We start from the raw sequence: 20404 nt of genomic DNA, 5'->3' as shown, positions 1-20404 counted from the left end.
TGCCAATTATTCAAGTGCTTTTTAATTTTTTAAATAAATGAAACAAAATATTAAGCCCACTGCCTTGGGCACTGGCTAAACTACCATAACATCTGTTCTAGCAACCACAGTTACAACGAAGGAACGCTAGTTATGTATTGCTTGTGGCACAGACTCTTAGTTTGGGAAGCTGTAAATTAAATCACTGACCTTTGAATTGCCTTGCTGCCCTAATGAACAGGTGAGAAGTTGGCTGCTTTGCAAAAGGAATGGTGCTCATATACCCTGGTGGGACCTTGTCATTCTGCAGGGAGCAGAGGAAAGAGTTTGTCTGCTCTTTGGGAGTGCAAACAACGTAAATCACACCCTCAGTAATATCCTGATCAGAAGATACGTGTAAGGACCCGGAGAGACCTTGTGATTTGGTGCACTGTGACTGTAATCTCCCAACCAGGACAATGTGGCCTGCGTTTGGTTGCTGTCTCCTCCAGTGCTGTGATAGCCTAGTTCACTGATTTTTGCCAAATTTGGATCATTTAAAGAGCTGGGATTATTTTAGGGTTGGCAGACGGAAGATGCTCTCAGGCTTTCTCTGCGATTTGGTCGTATTTCCTAAATTATTAATCTGTCCTCCCGCTCTTCCTGCCCCAGCACCTCCACCCTCTTCTCTTCCTCTCCACACGCACACACTTTTGGACCCTCTTTAAACTGTGCACGTCTTCCTGCAATTGTGCCTCGCACGACTGGATTTGTGAATCCAGAATGCTCAACCCAAGAGACTCAACCCTTTGGAAGAGCCCCAATGACCCAAGAGCAGGCATAAATGCACATACTGGTCATTTCACTAAAGCTCGTATACTGAGGGCATGTACTTTCTCTCAGGTTCTTATTCAGAGACTGGGAATTCTTATTTTATATTCAAAGAAGCTTGGTTGTTTGATATCTGAGCATCCAGTCTATCAAGCTTGTGTTTTTTAACTGCTGAGTTTGGTCCTTTATATTTATCTTGGTTATGGATTAGTATTTGGGTTTAACTTTTCTTTCTAAAAATAAATATTACCATCTTATTATGTGCTTATCTCAGAGTTTCCTGAAGCACAGATTCAGAAAAATCCTTTTTATCCCCTCATTTACTCTCAAAACAAGGAAATTTCAAACTTAGGGCAAATATCCTTTAACATGCTTTGAGATAAAAGTATTGAAAGCCAATTCCTCAAATATCCAAGAAAAACAAATCAGCTCAATCCTCCAAAACATATTTGAAAAGGTTTTTATGCATACAAGCGTTATCAAAATAGAGGTGCTGCCAAACTATTTTTATTTCAGTTCATAAACAGCATGACATCTGAGTCTGGCATTCTGATATTCCTGTGGTCTTCTGCCCTTTCTAATGACCGTACAAGAAACCACAGGTCATCTTGTTAATAATAATAAAAAAATACTTGGATATCGTAAAAAAAGACCTTGAATTATGTACGGCTCTACTGAGACTAGCTAATAAATAGATGAGAATGATTTGTGACTAGTATATCAATTGCCTGTAAATGAGAGGGTGTGTTTGAGGTTATTTGAACACAAATTGTTCTTGGGAGGAGCTTTAAGTTCACTTTGGTCTGAAATATAATCTCATTTGTATTAGGGGGGTGTTGGCTAGTTTGAACTGCAGTCTCCAGTGTCACCAACAAGAGGCTTTCATATTTATTTTCAAAATATAAAAGCCAAACTCATTTGTTACACTGTATAGGACTGCTAATGTTTTCGTTACTCTTTCACTAGCTTACTTTTAGTTCTAGAGTTTCAGACTCTCAGCGTTGGAAGGAGTCTGAAAGCTTTTCCAGTCCAATTGCCTATCTGATGCATGAATGGCCTTTATGTAATTCTGCCAACTTGTCTAGCTGCCTGGACTTGAATACAACTTGAATACAACAGGGAGCTCATTCCCACCTGTTTGTAGCATCCAATTAGAAAGACCTTTTCAGGGCTTCCCTGGCGGTGCAGTGGTTGAGAGTCTGCCTGCTGATGCAGGGGATACTGGTTCGTGCCCCGGTCCGGGAAGATCCCACATGCCGCGGAGCGGCTGGGTCCGTGAGCCATGGCCGCTGAGCCTGCGCGTCCGGAGCCTGTGCTCCGCAACGGGAGAGGCCACAAGAGTGAGAGGCCCGTGTACCGCAAAAAAAAAAAAAAAAAAAAAGAAGGACCTTTTAAAAAACTGAAACACAAACTGTCTAACAGCCTATTCTACTCCTTAGCTCTGTATAGATATTGTATTTTCATATTTATTATTATTAGTTTATTTTTATTGTATATTTATTACTTTATATTATTTATTATTTATTTTTATTTAGATCTGTGTAGATGTTGTATTTTATTGTGTAATAAAAGCAGATGCACCTCAGGACAGCCCTTCAAATAAAAATGGCCATCAAGTCTTTCTTCATGTCTTCAGGCTAAAGAGTCTCAATTCTATTATTCTATCTGATCTACCATATTTGGTAATCTTTTTTTCACATATTCAGTTTTTCAAAGTTTTCCTTTGAAGTGTCCTTACTATTTAATATAATACTTGAAAGGAGATTTTACCTTCACCAAGTTGAAAGGTTCCATCACTTCCTTAGTCTCAGATACCATACTTCTGTTAATTCAACCAGAAGTCAGAGTCTCTTTGGAAACGGTATCACTGCACTGATTCTTAGAGAGCCTATAACATCAGCGCAAGGAAACTAAAATTGGGTATCTACTGTGTACTAGGACCTCTGCCAGCTATTTAAGGGTTGGGATTTTTGCCACATTGATCTGATCCCAAAGTCTTCGAAAAATATTGCTTTGTGCTTCCTTTGAATGGCTTCCCGTAGCCCAGGCTCCATTTTCTGTCATTCAAACTCTCTGTAAGGTCAGTCTCCTATTTTGCCACCAATCCAGTCTCCCCTTATTCTTCCGGGATAAGAATTCTTCACAGTCTGTGAAGAGACTGTGGTTGAATGAGGAAGGAGAGAGATGGGTGTGGGAGTGAGTTGGACAGGAAGTGGAATGATGTTAGGGTGAAGAAATCTACAGGGAATTTCAGGGTGCGGGCCCTGGTCCTGCCCTTTTCCACTGGTTGTTTGGAAGGGACTTGTCTTCTCCAAGGGTTGTTTCCTGTAATTGAGAAACAGTCTGGGGAGGCTCTTGTTGGGGGAAAGACAGAGTTTTTGTCTTAAGGGACAGAGTTTTTGGGCTGAGTAAATAATGAGCTGCCTACACGTTATCCTTGAATTTCTAAAATGATTTGTCCAGCTCCCTTTTGCAGGAAGAGGTGAATGCCTTCTTAGGGTAACTGAGAAGTAACCCACTAAGCCCATTAAGTGGACTCTCCCCGAAGTGTGTAGTGCTTGTGTCAATTTACTTATGCACAGGCCTGGGTGGAGGCTCACGAGTCTTTGGAATAGACGAAGAATTTCTGGGTGCCCTGTGATATTTGCCTTTTGCACCCCCAAGTATATATATTTACCTCTTGGAGTATGTATTCTGCCTTGGTAACTACGTTGTAGGCCTCTGGAGGGCAAGCACAGGCTGTTCTTTTTTGAGTTCCCTATCACTTTGCCACAGTACTTTTTCAATACACGTTAGTCCTGATCTTTGGCCCCGTTTACCACCAGCAACTGCTTCTCTACGCTTCTTTCCTTAATGAAGAGGCCCACATGCTTATAGCTGCTGGTATGAATTAGCTACTACAAAGATAGCTACCTATTTTGATTGATGGACTATTTTGTTTACCTTGGGAAAAAAATAGAAGAAAAAAGTCTTCTCTGATTTTTACTTTTTCTGAAGAGTGAGCAATAATTTTTTATTATGTTGGAAGGCAAGATTGCCACTCAGCACAGGCTACTGGATTCATTCCCTACTAGGCTGGTGAAATTCAAGAAATTTTGGCAAGGGCAGTCATGCCAAATGTTTGTTTACCTAGATACTTATATGACTATAAACCTAGGCTGGATTTGCATTTTCCTAAGTTACTTCAAAGCAATTCGTAACAGAATTGAACTGACTTCCAAAATGGACCCCCAGGAAGTCACCTAGAACAGAACTCCATAGACAGTGTTGGAAGGTGGTCCCTGCCCTCTGTCCGAAGCCTCTTAGCTGCAGCCACTGTAGCATTCATCTGTGAGCTCTAGCACATTCCCTTCTGAGCTAGCCATGATCAAGGCTGTCTGTGCAATCTCAGCCTTGGCTGGCAGTGTCCAGATTATTTGAGCATTGCCATAGCCTAAGTTTCTGGTATTCCAGGGTGAACTCAGGGCATGACAGTGTTCCCCATGTCACAGCTCTTCTCTAGTTATCTAGGTTCTTTTTTTGAAGATGAAAGATGTTTATTTCCTGAATGAGGAGATACTGGAATTCAACGTCAAAACTGCATCCTGTATTATATTTAAATTAAATATTAAAGCAGCTCCACAATATGGCAGCTAAGGAAGGCTTTCCAACTGGTCCCAATTGTTTTGTCTCTACTTTCTCTCCTAATACCCCACCCCAACCAATCATAGCCCCACTGGCCCCAAACACGCCTTTACCCAGGCCATACCCTGAGTAAATCCCTACTCTTTCTTCCTGGCCCAGTTCACTTATTATCTCTCTTGTGAATCCTTCTTTGATTCCCCAGACACTCCGCTTCCTGGTATCACTAGGCTTTGTTTGTTTCTCGATTAAAGAACTTATCATGTTAAATTGCAAATCCTTGGAGTACTTGTCTGTTTCTCATGTATTATATCTTTGTGTTCCTTGGACTTAGCAAATGTAGTAACTTAGAGTCCATATCAGTCTCTTTGGTTCTGCTTGCCTTCCAGCCTTGTGCTATAGACTCTCATGGGCCAGCGCCTGTCCTGAATCTTGATCCAGTTGAGTGGGCTATTTCTAGACCCCCTTCTCCAGGTCTGCTCTTGTGGAGTTAGCACTGCTCTAAAGAGGCCTTTGACTTTTGCCCTGCCTGGTTCACTGGTTGTAGTCTCTCATCTGGCAGATTTGGTCCTCTTAATTCAGGCTCAAGCTCCCCATGCTCCTTGGATATGCATATTGGATTGCTGGTCATCCTCTTTGGAGGCCTACCCTCCAACCAGCTGGGTGCCCCTATTCTAATCCTACCTCATTCTGGCTCCCTTCCTCTCCTACAAGCAGGTACAATCATGGGCTCAGTGTGACCCTTGACTGAGTCCATTCATTACTCATTCAATCACCAGCTATCTACTGAGTAATGACTATGTGCAGGCATTATGCCAGGAGCTGGGTTGCAATAGTGAATGAGACAGTCTGTTTTTCCTCTAGGAGTATATGGGCTACACTGTGCATGAGAGAGAATGGCTCTTTTTTTTATTTTTAAATTTAAAAAAAATATTTTTATTTTTTTAATTAAAATAATTTTAAATTGAAGTATAGTTGATTTACAGTTTTGTGGAAGTTTTAGGTGTACAGCACAGTGATTCAATTATATATATATATATATATATATATATATATATATATATATATATATATATATATATATATATATATATATATACATTCCTTTTCATAGTCTTTTCCCTTATAGGTCATTACAACATCTTGAGTTTAGTTCCCTGTGCTACAGTAGGTCCTTTTAGGTTACCTTTTTTTTTTTTTTTTTTTGCGGTACACGGGCCTCTCACTGTTGTGGCCTCTCTCGCCGCGGAGCACAGGCTCCGGATGCGCAGGCTCAGCAGCCATGGCTCACGGGCCCAGCCACTCCGTGGCATGTGGGATCTTCCCGGACCGGGGCACGAACCCGTGTCCCCTGCATCGGCCGGCGGACTCTCAACCACTGTGCCACCAGGGAAGCCCCTTGGAGAGAAAGTTTTGCAGTCTTTGGCAACACAAAGTGGTCCCCAGACTGGTCATTTTTGGCTAAAATCATTCTTTCAGGCAAATTCTTATTTTTATATCAGAAGATAGGCTCCAAAAGAAGAAACATAAAAGAGAGGGTTCTGACTTTAAAATTTTGGGATTCTTAAATGAATGGGATTAGAGAGTGAATGATTTTTCTTAAATAGGTTTTAATGACTTTATTTTTTAAACTTTGGAGTACAATTAATGTCAGGTAAGTATAATGATAAGAGTCTTGTGTATTTAAGATTTATCTGGCAAGTTTACTAAAATGCAGAATTGTGGGCTCTTCCCTATGAAATTCTGAATCTGTAGGGTTTCTCAGCCTTGGCACTATTGACATTTTGGATAGTTCTTTGTAGTGGCAGGGGTGGAGGGGGGCGTCCTGTGCATTGTGGAGATAGCGCCCTCTCTCTCTCCCCCCCACCCCCCCATACACACACAGACACACACACACACACACACGTTTTTTCTCTCTCGATAGAAAAATACTGCTAGTTTGGGAAAAGGACAGTCTCAATTCATGAAATCTGAAGGATAAAGTGGCCTAAAACGCCATTGGAAACAAGTTGGCACCATGTTAATCCTCACAGAAGTCAAACCATACTCCAAAACCCCAGTGAGTCATGGGTATTTCAGGGGACAATGGAGGATCCAGTCTGTCAGAAAAATCCTTTCTGAGGTTGCAGATCTCATCTGCATGAAAAGGTACCTCCTTTGACAAAATAAGTCCAAGCATGCTGGCCGTGATAGAATATTTTAAATAATAATAGAAATTTTCTATGTGGTAATAATGCATTAACTTTAGTAAGTACTTGTTTTGATTCATTATTCTAAATAGTCTAAATATTCCCCTATGTCACTCCTAGATCCATTTACTGAGAAAAGTTTTTTTTTTTCAAAAACAGTGAAGATTAACAGATACACACCTCTGTATATAAAACAGACAAGGATTTACTGTATAGCAACAAGGATTTACTGGAGAGCACAGGGAACTATATTCAACTATCTTGTAATAATCTATAATGGAAAAGAATCCGAAAAATAATATATATATATATAACTGCATCATTTTGCTGTACGCTTGAACTAACACAATATTATAAATCAACTATACAAAAATAATAGTGAAGAAACTGCAGCCTAACCCAGTTTGACTTATCACCAGATCTAATTTACTGGTGTTGTTTTCCCTCACTATCATGCAGGCAACATCTTCAAAGTTTTTCCCAGCCTGTTTCTAAAATACAGGCTTATCATGGACTCAGAAGGAAGCATACTTCTTAATCAGGGGAAAATAGCCTGTTTATAATGAACAGCAAACCTTTTAATGAGACAGTCCATTAGATTTTTACTTGGCAAGGAAAGAGAACGTCAGTAAACTAATACACAGCTGCCATTCTTTGACAGACTACCATGTACCTCAAGGCCCTTTTTAATCTTTACAACAGCCGTGCAGGACAGACTCTGAGACAGGCTCAGGTTAACTTGCCCGAGATCATTCTAGAAATTGGAAGGGCTAGGATTTGAAATTAGGATTTTTGACTCAACATCCTATATTCTTAATTCTTCCATTATACTGCAATCACAGAGCAGTTGTTCTTGTTTTGATGCCTTAGGACTGAGTTTGTTGCATTTTTATTTTCATTCAAAAAGAATTTCTCTGAATAGAACTTGCCATGGGTCCTCTCAAATTTACTCAACGTTGTTACTGTTTGTAATCAGGCTGGTATGCATATAAATCAGGAGGAAAGAGAGGCTCTCCACTGAGTTAGTGTTGATTTTAGATTCAACGTCTAACTTCAGGTCTCTTTTTTTTTTTTTTTTGCGGTACGTGGGCCTCTCACTGTTGTGGCCTCTCCCGTTGCGGAGCACAGGCTCCGGACGTGCAGGCTCAGCAGCCATGGCTCACGGGCCCAGCCGCTCCGTGGCATGTGGGATCTTCCCGGACCGGGGCACAAACCCGTGTCCCCTGCATCGGCAGGCGGACTCTCAACCACTGTGCCACCAGGGAAGCCCCTCTTTTCTTTCTTTAAAGATTGTGATTCTCCAGCCTGGAAAACAACACAAATCGAATCCTAATCATAGTTAATAGGGAGAAGCATCAGCTGGGCCTCACTGTTACACACCAGGTGATCAAGGGTGTGGAGTGTACATCCTAGGGTAGTAGTTGCCAACCTGAGAAATGGCTCCCAATTAGAAGGCACCAGAAATTGATACAAAATGAGAGGAAAGGAAGAAAACAATCATGGTTCCTGGGAAGGACCATGAACAAACTAGGTTCATAGCCATATCTAGACCTTGCTCAGGTTGGTTTCTCTTTAGGGGAGGGCCCCTTCCCACTTCTTACCTGTTATTATCATTTTCAAATCACCAGTTGGGTTTTATCGCTTCCACAAAGCCCTTGTGACTCTTCCTGGATTCACCCCTTCTTCTCCTCTCTGAAATCCTATAGTGTTTATACACCTGACTTCCACAGTCTTGGTCTTTGTTACATACTCTTTTATGTGCTTGTTGGACTCATTTCTCAAGCTGGATTTTAAGCTCCTTAGGGACAGCGACTTGTAAAATGTAAATGGAGCACTGGAGACACAGGAGGAGTTTGAGAAATACTTGTTGAATGATTCTCTGATTTTTGTACACCTTGGGTGGGAAATTATAGAATTTTAAGGTACTTATCCAGAAGAAGACAACCTTTCATGAAAAGTTCCTTAAGGTCCTAAATTTACTTGCTTTGTTCTCAAAAGGACAAACTTCTTTTTTCTATTTCCCTTAGAGCAGCACCATATTAGTGACTTTCTCAACTTATTGCTCGAGTTGGAGAAGAAAAAGGAGTCCAGTGAAGACTCTAGAGGTGGGATGTGTTTGATATGCCGGAAAGAGAGGGCTTTGGATGTTTGACCATTTTCTATAGTCATGGAGCTCAACAAAGTTTACCATTTGTATAGGAATCTTTTAGCTCCTGGATGGAAAAATCTCTTTCCTGTAAAACTTCATGGAATTTCTGCTCCTGGCAGAGGCAACAGTTATTCATTGCAGATCTTGAAAACTTGTGACATGGTTATCCAAATGGGCAAATAAAGCAAGAAAAAAAGAGGCTCAACTACATATTTTAAAATTATTTTTGGTTTCAGGTGATGGACTGGCCAGGCTGAGACTGGTACTGACAAGTCTAACCCTTTACTCAGACCCAGGGGATAGTTTTTGATCTAAAAACCTTGTCCTCCAAACCAGCTGCCCAAGAAACAAAGTCAAGTCCAAGACCTTACTTCATATTCTGGATTACCACACACTCCACCTGCATCTCTATTTTGCCCAGTGATGGCTTTAATCTTTTTAAATTGAGCTTCTGTGTAGGACCTGTTGGAGATTGGGATTGAATATTTGAATATAGGTCCTCTTCTCTGGATGATTTTGGCTTGTCTGCCCCCTTTCAATCACCTGGGCTTGGTTGAGTGACAAACATATACTCACAGGAATACATCTTGTGTCAGAAAAGTCCTTTTGTTATAAGTTGACTCTGAAGTGAGAAGCCGACTCTCTGGGAAGAATCTCCAATTAGGTCAGTAATTTTGACTAAGCTTCCAGTATAATAACAATTAACATTTATTGAGCACTTACTACTGGTCAATCCTTCTGCCAAGCACTTTACATAATCATTTCATTTAATACTCACAATACTGCTAAGAGATGTAAATTATTATTTTTCTAATTTTACAGATTAGGAAATTGAGGCACATAGGAGCTAAATAACTCGGTCAAGGCCACACAACTGGTCGACAGCAAAACTGATCTCCCAAATCCCCCTCTGCCTCAAATCTTCTCCCTTTTCAGTCTTCTTCCTGTCAACTGAGGGCAACTCCATCCTTTCAATTACTTAGGCCAAAGCCCTTGGGGTCATTTAAAAAAAATTTTTTTATAAAAGTATAGTTGATTTACAATGTTGTGTTAGTTTCTGGTGTACAGCACAGTAATTCAGTATCATATCTATATATATCTATATATATATCTATATCTTCTTTTTCATATTCTTTTCCATTATGATTTATTATAGGGTATTGAATTTAGTTCCCTGCTCTACACAGTAGGAACTTGTTATTTATCTATTTTTTATACAGTAGTTGGTATCTGCTAATCCCAAACTCCTAATTTACCCCTCCCACCCCCTTTCCCCTTTGGTAACCATAAATTTGTTTTCTATGTCTGTGAGTCTGTTTCTGTTTTGTAAGTAAATTCATTTGTACCATATTTTAGATTCCACATGTAAGTGATATCATATGGTATTTGTCTTTTTCTTTCTGACTTCCTTCACTTAGTATGATCATCTCTAGGTCCACCCATGTTGTTGCAAATGGTATTACTTCGTTCTTTTTACAGCTGAGCAATATTCCATTTTGTATATATATATATATATATATATATATATATATCACATCTTCTTTATCCATTCATCTCTTGATGGACATTTAGGTTGCTTCCATGTCTTGACTATTGTAAATAGTGCTGCTATGAACATTGGGCTGCACGTATCTTTTCGAAGTATGGTTTTCTCCAGGTATATACCTGGGAGTGGGATTGCTGGATCACATGGCGACTCTATTTTTAGTTCTTTATGGAATCTCCATACTGTTTTCTATAGTGGCTGCACCTTGGGGCCATTCTTTTTTTGCGGTACGTGGGCCTCTCACTGCTGTGGCCTCTCCCGTTGCGGAGCACAGGCTCCGGACGCGCAGGCTCAGCGGTCATGGCTCATGGGCCCAGCCGCTCCGCGGCATGTGGGATCTTCCCAGACCAGGGCATGAACCCGTGTCCCCTGCATCGGCAGGCAGACTCTCAACCACTGCGCCACCAGGGAAGCCCTTGGGGCCATTCTTGATTCCTCTCCTCTCAAGCCCTATGTCTAATGATTTGGGAAATAAGTTAACTTTGCCTTTAAGACACATCTGACTCCGACCTCTTTTCTCATTGCCACTGCTCCCTTCTGAGTCAAGCCACCATCATCACTTTTGCCTGAAATATTGCCATAACCCTCCTAACTAGTCATGGTCCTTCCATCCTTGTCTTCCCACGGGCTGTTCCAGCAGCCGAGTGATCTTTCAAGTGTAAGTCAGATTGCGTTGTGCCTCTGCAAAAGCTGAGGTTCTCACAAGACCCTCCACTCTCCATCCCCATAACCTCACCGCCTACTGCTTGCCTCACTCGCTCTCTTCCAGTGACCGACCATCTTCTTCCTTGTACACACCAGGCGACCCTGGTTTGTGTGCTCTGAGCACTGGGGCTCAGTGTTTGGCGTGTTCTTTCCCCTGGTGCCTCACAGTTATCTTCAAAGTCTATTCAAATGCCACCTTCTCAATGTATCTCTATTTAAAATTTGAACTCACTCACTCAAGCAGTACCTCTTACTCTGCTCTATTTTTTTCTATAGCCTATATTATTTCTTAACATAGTGTGCAATTCATTTGTTACGTCCATTGTTCACTGTCTGCCTTCTTTCCCCACATCCCTGCGAGATAAGAGATTTTTGTCTGTTGTGTCCTGACGTATCCCGAGCACACAGGGCAGTGCCTATCTGGCACATTGTGCATAATCAGTGAATACTTGTTGAATAAATGAGTGAATGGACCTGGATCTCAAATCTTAGGGTGCTTATAATTTTGTTGTAGACATGCAGCATTCTCAAGCGACAGGGCAATAATGCAGAAGACCTTATGAGGTGGTGCCAGTCAAGGGTCAGTTGAACAGAAAACTTAGTGACTTGCACTCAGATGAAGGAGATGGGAGACGTAAGTGCAGGTTGGAGTGAGCTGGGAAGACATAAGAGGGACTTTACCAAGAGTTCTTTTCCTTTTGGGGTACATGAGTGAGGACACCCTTTCTCTTGGCTTAGAGGTCCAGAACTTAAAGTTGTAGTCCTGCTTCTGCCACACCACAGGCTTGGCCCCAAGATATTTCCCCTTCCCACCTCCCTGCCCTCGCAGCCTCGGGGCATAGCTGTTTCTCAGGTCTGGTCAGACATAATGAGAAATACAGGCCCAAACTGTTGGATCATTCAAAAGCAGGGAGGAATCTGGAATGGAGTTATTAGATTTGGGATATTTTAATCATTTCCTGCAGGTTGGCAGTTTCCAAAAGGGTCAATTTCTAAAAGAATCAGGCAGGGTACGCTTGGAGAAATTTCACTGATCTTGAATCCAGTTTTCATATTTGGTCTCCAGATTTGACATTCCACTGAGGCATGCCTGAGACACAGACATTTCTCAGTGGTGACATGTCTCTGTGACAACCCTAGTCTCTTACTTTGGTCCAGTAAAACTTTTCCATTGTCTGTACCCATTGCACTGGCTTACCCTGCTTTCAAGAAAACTGGTTGGTTCCTAACATAGGATGGAAAGTGTGTGTGTGTGTGTGTGTGTGGAGGGGAAGGCAGTGGAGCTGGGAGGGTGTGCTGTCCATTGTGAGGCCTGGCCTCCTGCTCGTCTGTGAGACAACTCATTTTTCCCTTGTCTGGCTCCAGTGCCTGCCTACTCTCTCTCGTCCACCTGGACGGTGTTAAGGACACAAACCCCAGTCACTGAGGGGTTCTAACGACATGCCCTCCAAAGGCCAGCCAGGAAGTGACCATGGTATCTGCCTAAGCTGACCATCAGGCCAAAACACATTTGTCTCTAGAGTGAGCTCATGGGAAAAGTGCATTTGGTTATAGAAACTGAATATTCAGACAAAGATTCTTTCAGAAATGTTCATATTAGGGGTTGAGTTCTGTATATGAGCTAACCAAGTCCCGACTGCCCTCTGATGGGCTGGGCTCCAAGACACACTGACCGTGGGAGCAACTACACGGGCTGAAGGGTTCCCAGCCATAGCTGCACAAAAGACTCTCCCAAGGGGGCCCTGAATCCAACGAAGCTGGGGCCCACTCCAGAGACTTTGCTTCAATTGGTCTGGCATGAGGTCAGGGAATCCATATTTTTTAAAACCTCTCCAGGTGATCTTATGCGTAGTCAGAGATGAATGTTACCTGCCACGAGGGATCCAGAGACGGGGCATCCGAGGAGCTGGTAGAGGATACAGTCCACACTCTGCCTCACAACCCCTATGTCATAGGGCCCCTCCCTGCTTCTTTCCTACTTCATGAATTTTCCATTTTCTCCTGGATTATTTCCACAATCATATCAACAAGCTGCAATTTCTTCCATTCTAAATAAAAGCCTCTCTTTATACTCCACTTCTTCCTTCAGTTATTGCCCCATTATCCTGCTGCCTTTTAGAGGAAAAACTCCCTAAGGTGTGTTTCCTATATATACCGTCCAATTTTTTTCTATGAATTTTCTCCCAGACCCAGTCCATCCAGGCATCCCCACTCAATACTGCACAGACCCTGGTCCCACTTTGCCATCTGATTGTGAAAGTGTGTCCAGGTCTCACCCCCAGTAACAGAAATGGGGAACCCGGGGAAGTACAGGCATTCCCAATACACTCCTGATACGTGTACAGCCCCCGATGCAGCCCACGGCTGGCCTAGCAGTGCCAGGGTCAAAGCTCAGTGAACAGAAGGCAGAACTGGTAAAAAAAAAACTTGCCAGGGAGACGGTAATGCCAGTGAAGTTCTCAGTAAAGGGAAAGGTGCTGACTTACACAGTGTGTGGTGGTGATGATGACAGAACTGGAGATGAAGGAGAGGCCGTCGTTCATGCTGACCTGAAGCGCGGCTTTCCTGCAAGGACACGGGAACCAAGGATACTCAGCACGTGGGCAAAAAGCAAGGGGCTGAGAGCCGGACACACAGGTCCCCCGAGGGCTCTGCTCTGAACTACCCTTGGGACTGTAGTCTCTTCCTCTGGGGGCCTGAGTGGTCTCATTTGTAAAATGTGGAGGTTGGTCTCCAGGGTCCATCTAACTCTAACATTCCAGAGAGATGTCAGGATACACCTGGCTGGTGTATCAAGGTAGTGTATCCAGCCCTTCTTACATTGTGGAGAATTGCATTGAACAGGCAGAGCCTGCTCCCATGTAATTTACTTGTCACGTTGTAGTACGAAGAAGTATTCTTAAAAAATGGTTCAGATCAGTGGGGGATACACTGGTCAAGCTAGAAACTCTATTGTTATCTGGACTCTCAGTGATCAGATTCTGATGGCCGTGGTTTTGTTGCTACCCAGCCAACTCACAGAGGTACAGCAGTAAGTGAACTAATTTGCCTTCTATTTCCTCCCATCTATAAGATGCTCACTGAAGCACAAGCTTGCATTCTGCAGCATGGACACGGGGCTAGTTTGTGGAATCAGTGGTATCACAGGCTGACGTTAGGCAACCAGAGTTGGAAGCTTTGTCATTTGAACAAATGATTGAAAGCAGAATTCGGATGAGCAAGTTTTGCATTTTTCCTTAAAGCCTCCATTCTGTCTTCAGCCTATTATAGATGTGTTTACAGAGAGGCTAGTTTGTATTCTATCACAAACATCGCCTCTCTGTTTCCCCGCATATTTCTTTTCTTGCTCAGGGTGCTAATTCTCTCCCTCCTCTTGAATATTTTGATCTCATCTCATCAGCATTTACTATCACTGCACCACTGCAAGATTTTCTCCATAAATTAGTTCAGGGAACCTCGGGCCACCTGGCTGAATACATGGTGCTCTGGAGAGACAGAGGAAGGAACACTGAACGTGGCCTCAGAGGGGTCTGAACGTAGGGTCTTGATCCAGTCCTGGACCCACTTATCCTTTTGGAGCTTCCTTTCTGAGTTTCTTTATCTCTAAGAAAGGATATAATCATCTAGAAGGGCAATTATGATGACAGGGTGAGGTTATGATATGAGAGTGCTTTGGGAAGCATGAGAGCTTTCTAGAAATGTAGCTGTGATTAAGCCAGACCGACCTTGTTTTGAACCCATACTCTTCCACTTCCTGCTGTGTGACCTTCGGGCAAGCTACTTAAATTCTCTCAGCTACAGATTTCACATCTGTAAAACTGGGATGGTATGTGTCTGGTTCATGGGGCTCTTGGGAGGATAAAGGGAGGCGTCCTTTGGGAAACGTTTACCTTGGTGTCTGGCTCACTGCAAAGCATCGGCACCATTATCATTATGTGGAGGAGTCTAGAGAAAGGCTCCATAATGACAATGAAGAGAGACTCTTTCTCCTCCTTTTGTCCCCTCTACCTCCTTTCTCCTCCCTGGCTGTGGGGTTTAGTTGCTGGTGGAAACTTACATGCCAACTTCCTTTAAGATAGGCGCTGGACACAGCAAATAAGTATCTTCCACAGTGAAGGGCTTCTCATCTGTAAAAAGGAAGTCACTGGATTAAGAGGAGTGAGGCAAGTTTATAATTTCATATTCAGTGCTTCCTACAGACCATCAACCAAGTCCTGGGAGACACTAGAAAAGCAGTAATGTTTTGAAATATAAACTCATCTTAAGCTGTAAAATCCACTAGAGTGAACTCAAGGTCTTCTGCCTGAATACCACTAGTCTCTGATCCTGTATGTCCAGTGGAGTCAAGCAGTGAGCAAATAGAGGGTGAGTTCTTACCATAGACCCGGCATCCCTGAGGGGAAATGAGAAGGTATTAGACTGATACTCAGGGAGCTTCAGGTCTAAGTCTAGTTTGAGAGAGAAGCCATATTCATGGGAAAAGTTTGCTGACTCAGCATTGCTTACAATTAGCCAAGACAGGGAAGCAACCTAAGTGTCCATCTACAGATGAATGGGTAAAGAAAATAGGGCATATATATGTAGAATGGAATACTATTTAGCCATAAAAAGTGGAAATCTTGCCATTTGTGACAACTTGGATAGACCTTGATGGCATTATGCTAAGTAAAACAAGTCAGACTGTGAAAGACAAATACCGTATAATCTCACTTATATGTGGAATCTAAAAAAGAAAAAAAACACAACTCATAGATACAGAGAACAGATTGGTAGTTGCCAGGGGCAGGGGCCGAGGGTGGGGTGCATGAAATGGGTGAGATGGTCAAAAGGTACAAACTTCCAGGTATAAAATAAATAAGTCATGGGGATGTAATGTACAGCATGATTTGGAAGTTTCTAAGCATAAATCTTAAAAGTTCTTATCATATGAAAAAAATTATAACTATGTGTGGTGATGGATGTTAACTAGATTTATTGTGGTGATCTTTTCACAATATATACAAATATTGAATCATTATGTTGTACACCTGGGAGTAATATAATGTTATACGTCAATTATATCTCAATTAAAAAAAAGTTTGCTGACAGATACAAGTAGCTAAGCCAAAATATGGTTTGGCTTCAGAAGACAGAGTAGCTTCCTTTAGGTGGGTGACACGATGAGGTCACAGGGAATACAAAACATGAGCTGTGCTTCAGCGGAGAGATGGGGAAGAGGCATTCTTGGTGGGAGGAATGGCATAAGCAAAGACAGAGCAAACAAAAGGGTTGCCCCAGGGTAGGACGTAAGGAGGATTTGAAAAGATCAGTATAGGAAATTGTGTGCTCCAAGTTCTTCGAGTTAAGACTGAGGGATTTGGACCTAGGCCTATAATTGGCTATGAAAAGAACTTTGGAGGTTTTTGGAGAAAAACTTGAAGTGACGATTTTGGAAGTTTTAGCAAATGTAGCTGTGAAAGATGGATTAGAGTGGGGGGAATCTGGAGGTGGGGGAGTTCTTTTTCTTATCCTAATGGATGTCTGGGGAAAAGCTTAAGCAGTTTTAATCTTGAACTCCTTAAAAACTTCACTGTGTCCCAGATTCTGGGGCCAGAAGCAGGGCTGAGAAGTTACTATACTCAGCATATGGTAGTCATTCCTTCATGACTCAACATTTACTGGGTGCATGCTCTGTTCAAAAGATTGTGGTAGGACCTGTAGGTGATATGAAGATGAATAATATGTGTTCCTTTAACTAAGTTGTGAATACAAATACCTGGAAGACAGAAAGGAAGCCTTTCCAAATGTAATGGAAGGATGCCATGCTGTTGTTGGCACTTGATATGAAACTGATGTGTCTAATGACATTTGAATGTGGGACACTAAACACTTGCCTGAGTGGAGATTAGGGAGCCTCAAACCCTCCATGCCTGGATTTAAGGACCAGAGCCACATGGGATGGGAGTTGGAGGACACATCTGAGTTCTAAGCACTGTCTCTCCATGGAAGGAGGATGAAGAGGATGGCCAATTACAGTCTCCCCTGATGTCTAGGGAGAACTTCAAGTGGTGAAAAGTTAGGGAGGTTATTTCAGGTCATTCACTCATTCACTCAACAAATATTTATTCAAGGCCTACTATGAGCTAGAGACATAGGCTTTGAGAAGAGAAACACAGTCTTTGTTTTTCATGACATTGCAGGGGAGATAGTTATTAAACACATTCAGTGTTTTTTGAAGAAGTAAAAATATTGCATTTTTAAATCTTAGTCTGTACAAGACTGTTTTTTTTAATTGAAGGAGAGTGGATTTACCATACTATATTCATTTCAGGTGTGTAACATAGTGATTCAATATTTTTATATATTATACTCCATTTAAAGTTATTACAAAATAATGGCTATATTTCCCTGTGCTGTACAACATATCCTTGTTGCTTATTTAAACATATTCATTTTTATTAAAAAACATATTCTCTTGAATATCTACCATGTGCCAGGCATTGTGCTAGGCCTGGAAGTGAACACAACAAATGAAGCACTGCACTTTTTTTTTTGTTTGTTTAATGGCCACTGTTTTAGTTATCTATTGGATTTAGGGAATGTGGGCAGGCCTTATGCCCTGGGGACATCAGACATTGAACTTAGCTAGTAATAAGTGGCATTTATTTCCTGTTATTCCTTGGGTGTGTAGCCTTAGGAGAAGGGATAATTAGCAGAACAAAATGCAGGCACTCTTAGGCCCTCCAGGCAAATGCCACCTACTACATCAAAACTTCATTTAGAATTCTAATAAGAATGAGTACCCCTGTTTGAGTGAGGTGAACAGAGAAAATGAGGGAGGGCTTTGCATAAGAAATAACATGAACATTGGGTTTTGACGGGTGAATAGGAGTTCTTGAGGAAGAGAGTTCATGAGGAAGCACAACAAAGCAGAAAAAATGCTGTTATTACACAAATTACTATTTAATTAAATTGTGATGCGCACAAAGAAGGAAAAGCAGGGGGCTTACTCTCACATGGGAAGTCAGGAAACATTTCCCTGAGGAAAGGCTCTGTGAGCTGAGACCTAAGGCTGGGTGGAGAGGAGATGGGGTGGGAGAGCGCTGGAGCTGCACAGATCCTGGAGCAGGAAGGAGCCCAGGTCTTCCAGGAGCTAACAGAAGGCTGACAAGGCTGTTGAATCTCAGTGAGACAGTGGCTCAAAATGAAGCTAGAAAAGGCAGCAGGACCAGATGACCAAGGCCTTGTAGGTCATGGTGGGGCTTTTGGGACTTTTCCTAAATGTAACAGGAAGCCACTGGAGGTTCCCCTCATATTTAGAACGAGTCCTGGCAGAGTATGGAATGTTGCCAGAATAGTGAGGGTATGTTGAGTACAATTATGAAGCTGATGAGGACAGTGGCGGATCACACAGCACCTGAACTGAGCATTATTATCTTCAAGACGTTTTCCCATCTATGATGGCAATAACGACAGTGAGACTAGCTGGGGCATGTGTGTCGGTGCTCTCTAAGTACATCGTACACATCACGTAATCTAGTGTAACCTTCTAGCAGTGCTATCAGGGAAGGATGTTATTCCCTTCATTTAACAGACGTAGGTGGAGACACTTGCCCAGCGTTACACCGGGGAGCTTGGATCAGCACCCGGGCAGTCTGGCCGCCACCTCTTTTTTTTTTTTTTTTTTTGCGGTACGCAAGCCTCTCACTGTTGTGGCCTCTCCCATTGTGGAGCACGGGCTCCGGACGCGCAGGCTCAGCGGCCATGGCTCACGGGTCCAGCCGCTCCGCAGCATGTGGGATCTTCCCGGACCGGGGCACGAACCCGTGTCCCCTGCATCAGCAGGCGGACTCTCAACCACTGCGCCCCCAGGGAAGCCCTGGCCGCCACCTCTTGATGAGAGGCACGCTTGATCTCCTCTCACTACAAGCTTACGAACCAAGGCAAGGCAGGGCTCACTGGGCTCATTTTCCAGATGCAAGATGGAGGCTCAGAGAGGCCACAGTAACCCCTGATTGCACAGCGTGTCAGAGGCAAAGCCAGGACTAGAACTGGATTCTCCAGTATTCTGACCAAGCACCTCCCTGTTCCAGGAAAGGCTCGTATTAGAGGATAAACCAAACTCGGGACAGGCGTGGCTGATGACAACCTATATTTACTTTCTCTTGGTACTGCAAATGCTCTAGTAATACTTGGGAGTGCAGATCCCTGCCCATGGAGCCTGCCCACGGAGTCACAGGCCGGCCACGGCGCGGCCACAGGAGGCCTCGTGACTCCTGACTGCATTCTGCGCGGGGAGCTGAAGGGGGCGCACCGCAGCCATGCACCGCGGCCCAGGCTCCCTCCCGGGCTCTCTCTGAGCAGCTCCTCTCCTCCCTACATCGCAACAGGAAAGGGAGGGAGAGCCCAAGGTTGGCTCGGTCAGCCTAGGTCAGGTGGACCGCTTCTCACTTCCCCCCTCCTTTCATTTTCCTTTCCTGCCTGGGAGACCAGCTATTTCTGGAGCAAAGCAGATGAGACCCTCGCTGGGAGGACGGAGGAGATGTGGTCGAGGCCGTAGCACCAGCTCGACACGGCCTCCCATCAGTTCATCAGCCTCCCAGGCTGTGGGCCTGCTCTGGGGAGCTGGCATTTTCGGGTCTGAGAGGGATTGTTTGGTTTGGAGTGTGTTCCACTTTACCACAAAAATGAGTGACTTTTTTTTCCCTCTTTCTCTCTAAACAAAGGAGGGCCATTTGGTTTCCATAACTTTGATCATCTGACTCTTTCCTGGAACGTCCACTTGGGAAGCAGGGCCCAAAGCCTTCCTCCTCGGCTGGGCCACGTTTGGCTCGGGGGCCATGCCAACCTCATGGCCACCTCTGCCAAAGCCAGTGGCGTGGTGACATTTATGGGGCCATCATCCTCTGGAGGGCCTTAGCCCTCTGTCCACCGGTGGCCATTACACTGCTCGTTAGCACTGGGTGGGTGAGGAAAATGGACGCCGGGAGCTGGGAGGAAACTAGGGAGGGGCGGGAGTTCGAAACTAGACCTTCAGGGAATTTTTAGATGATCTATAAATGTAAATTTCCTTGCCTTTTGCCAAAGGTAGTTCTGAATTCAGTGTATACCTACGACATAGGTGAATCCAAAGCATCTGTCTTACAAGAGTCTGATAATCGAACAGAGCTTGATTTAAATCAGGATCTGGGGATCAATGAGTGTCCTTATACCAAAACACCAGACACCCAGGCTTGGGATCTGGAGCATCCCTGAGGATGAGTACAAGGGGCATAGGGCCTGGTAGACTCCAGAGTCAAACAGATGCAGGTTCATATCCCAGGTCCTCTTACTAGTGTGTGACTGGGGACAAGTTCCTCGGCTGTGAACATGATGACATCATTGTGTGGGGTTGTGTGGGGAGTGAGAGAAAGTGCGTGTAAGTAT

At 43.4% G+C, this 20404-nt stretch overlaps 1 protein-coding gene across 6 annotated transcripts in view; it reads right to left on the bottom strand.

Moving 5' to 3' along the window:
* The window catches only part of ANTXR1 (ANTXR cell adhesion molecule 1), a 296666-nt gene that overhangs the window by 158228 nt on the left and 118034 nt on the right, over positions 1 to 20404 (bottom strand). For all 6 annotated transcript variants that reach the window (XR_014295968.1, XM_082643354.1, XM_082643355.1 and 3 more), the window contains exons 11-12: positions 15057 to 15126; positions 13486 to 13564 (exon numbers count right to left, since the gene is read on the bottom strand). Coding sequence is in view for 5 of the 6 variants with exons in the window: in XM_082643354.1 (XP_082499480.1) it covers positions 13486 to 13564; positions 15057 to 15126 (149 nt within the window). In the remaining variant the exon portion in view is untranslated. The remainder of the gene's footprint in view (positions 1 to 13485; positions 13565 to 15056; positions 15127 to 20404) is intronic.

The sequence above is a fragment of the Mesoplodon mirus genome, assembly GCF_964341445.2.
Source record: "Mesoplodon mirus genome assembly, chromosome: 14".
Lineage (NCBI taxonomy): Eukaryota > Metazoa > Chordata > Mammalia > Artiodactyla > Ziphiidae > Mesoplodon > Mesoplodon mirus.
This window is presented reverse-complemented; position numbering and strand designations above follow the sequence as displayed.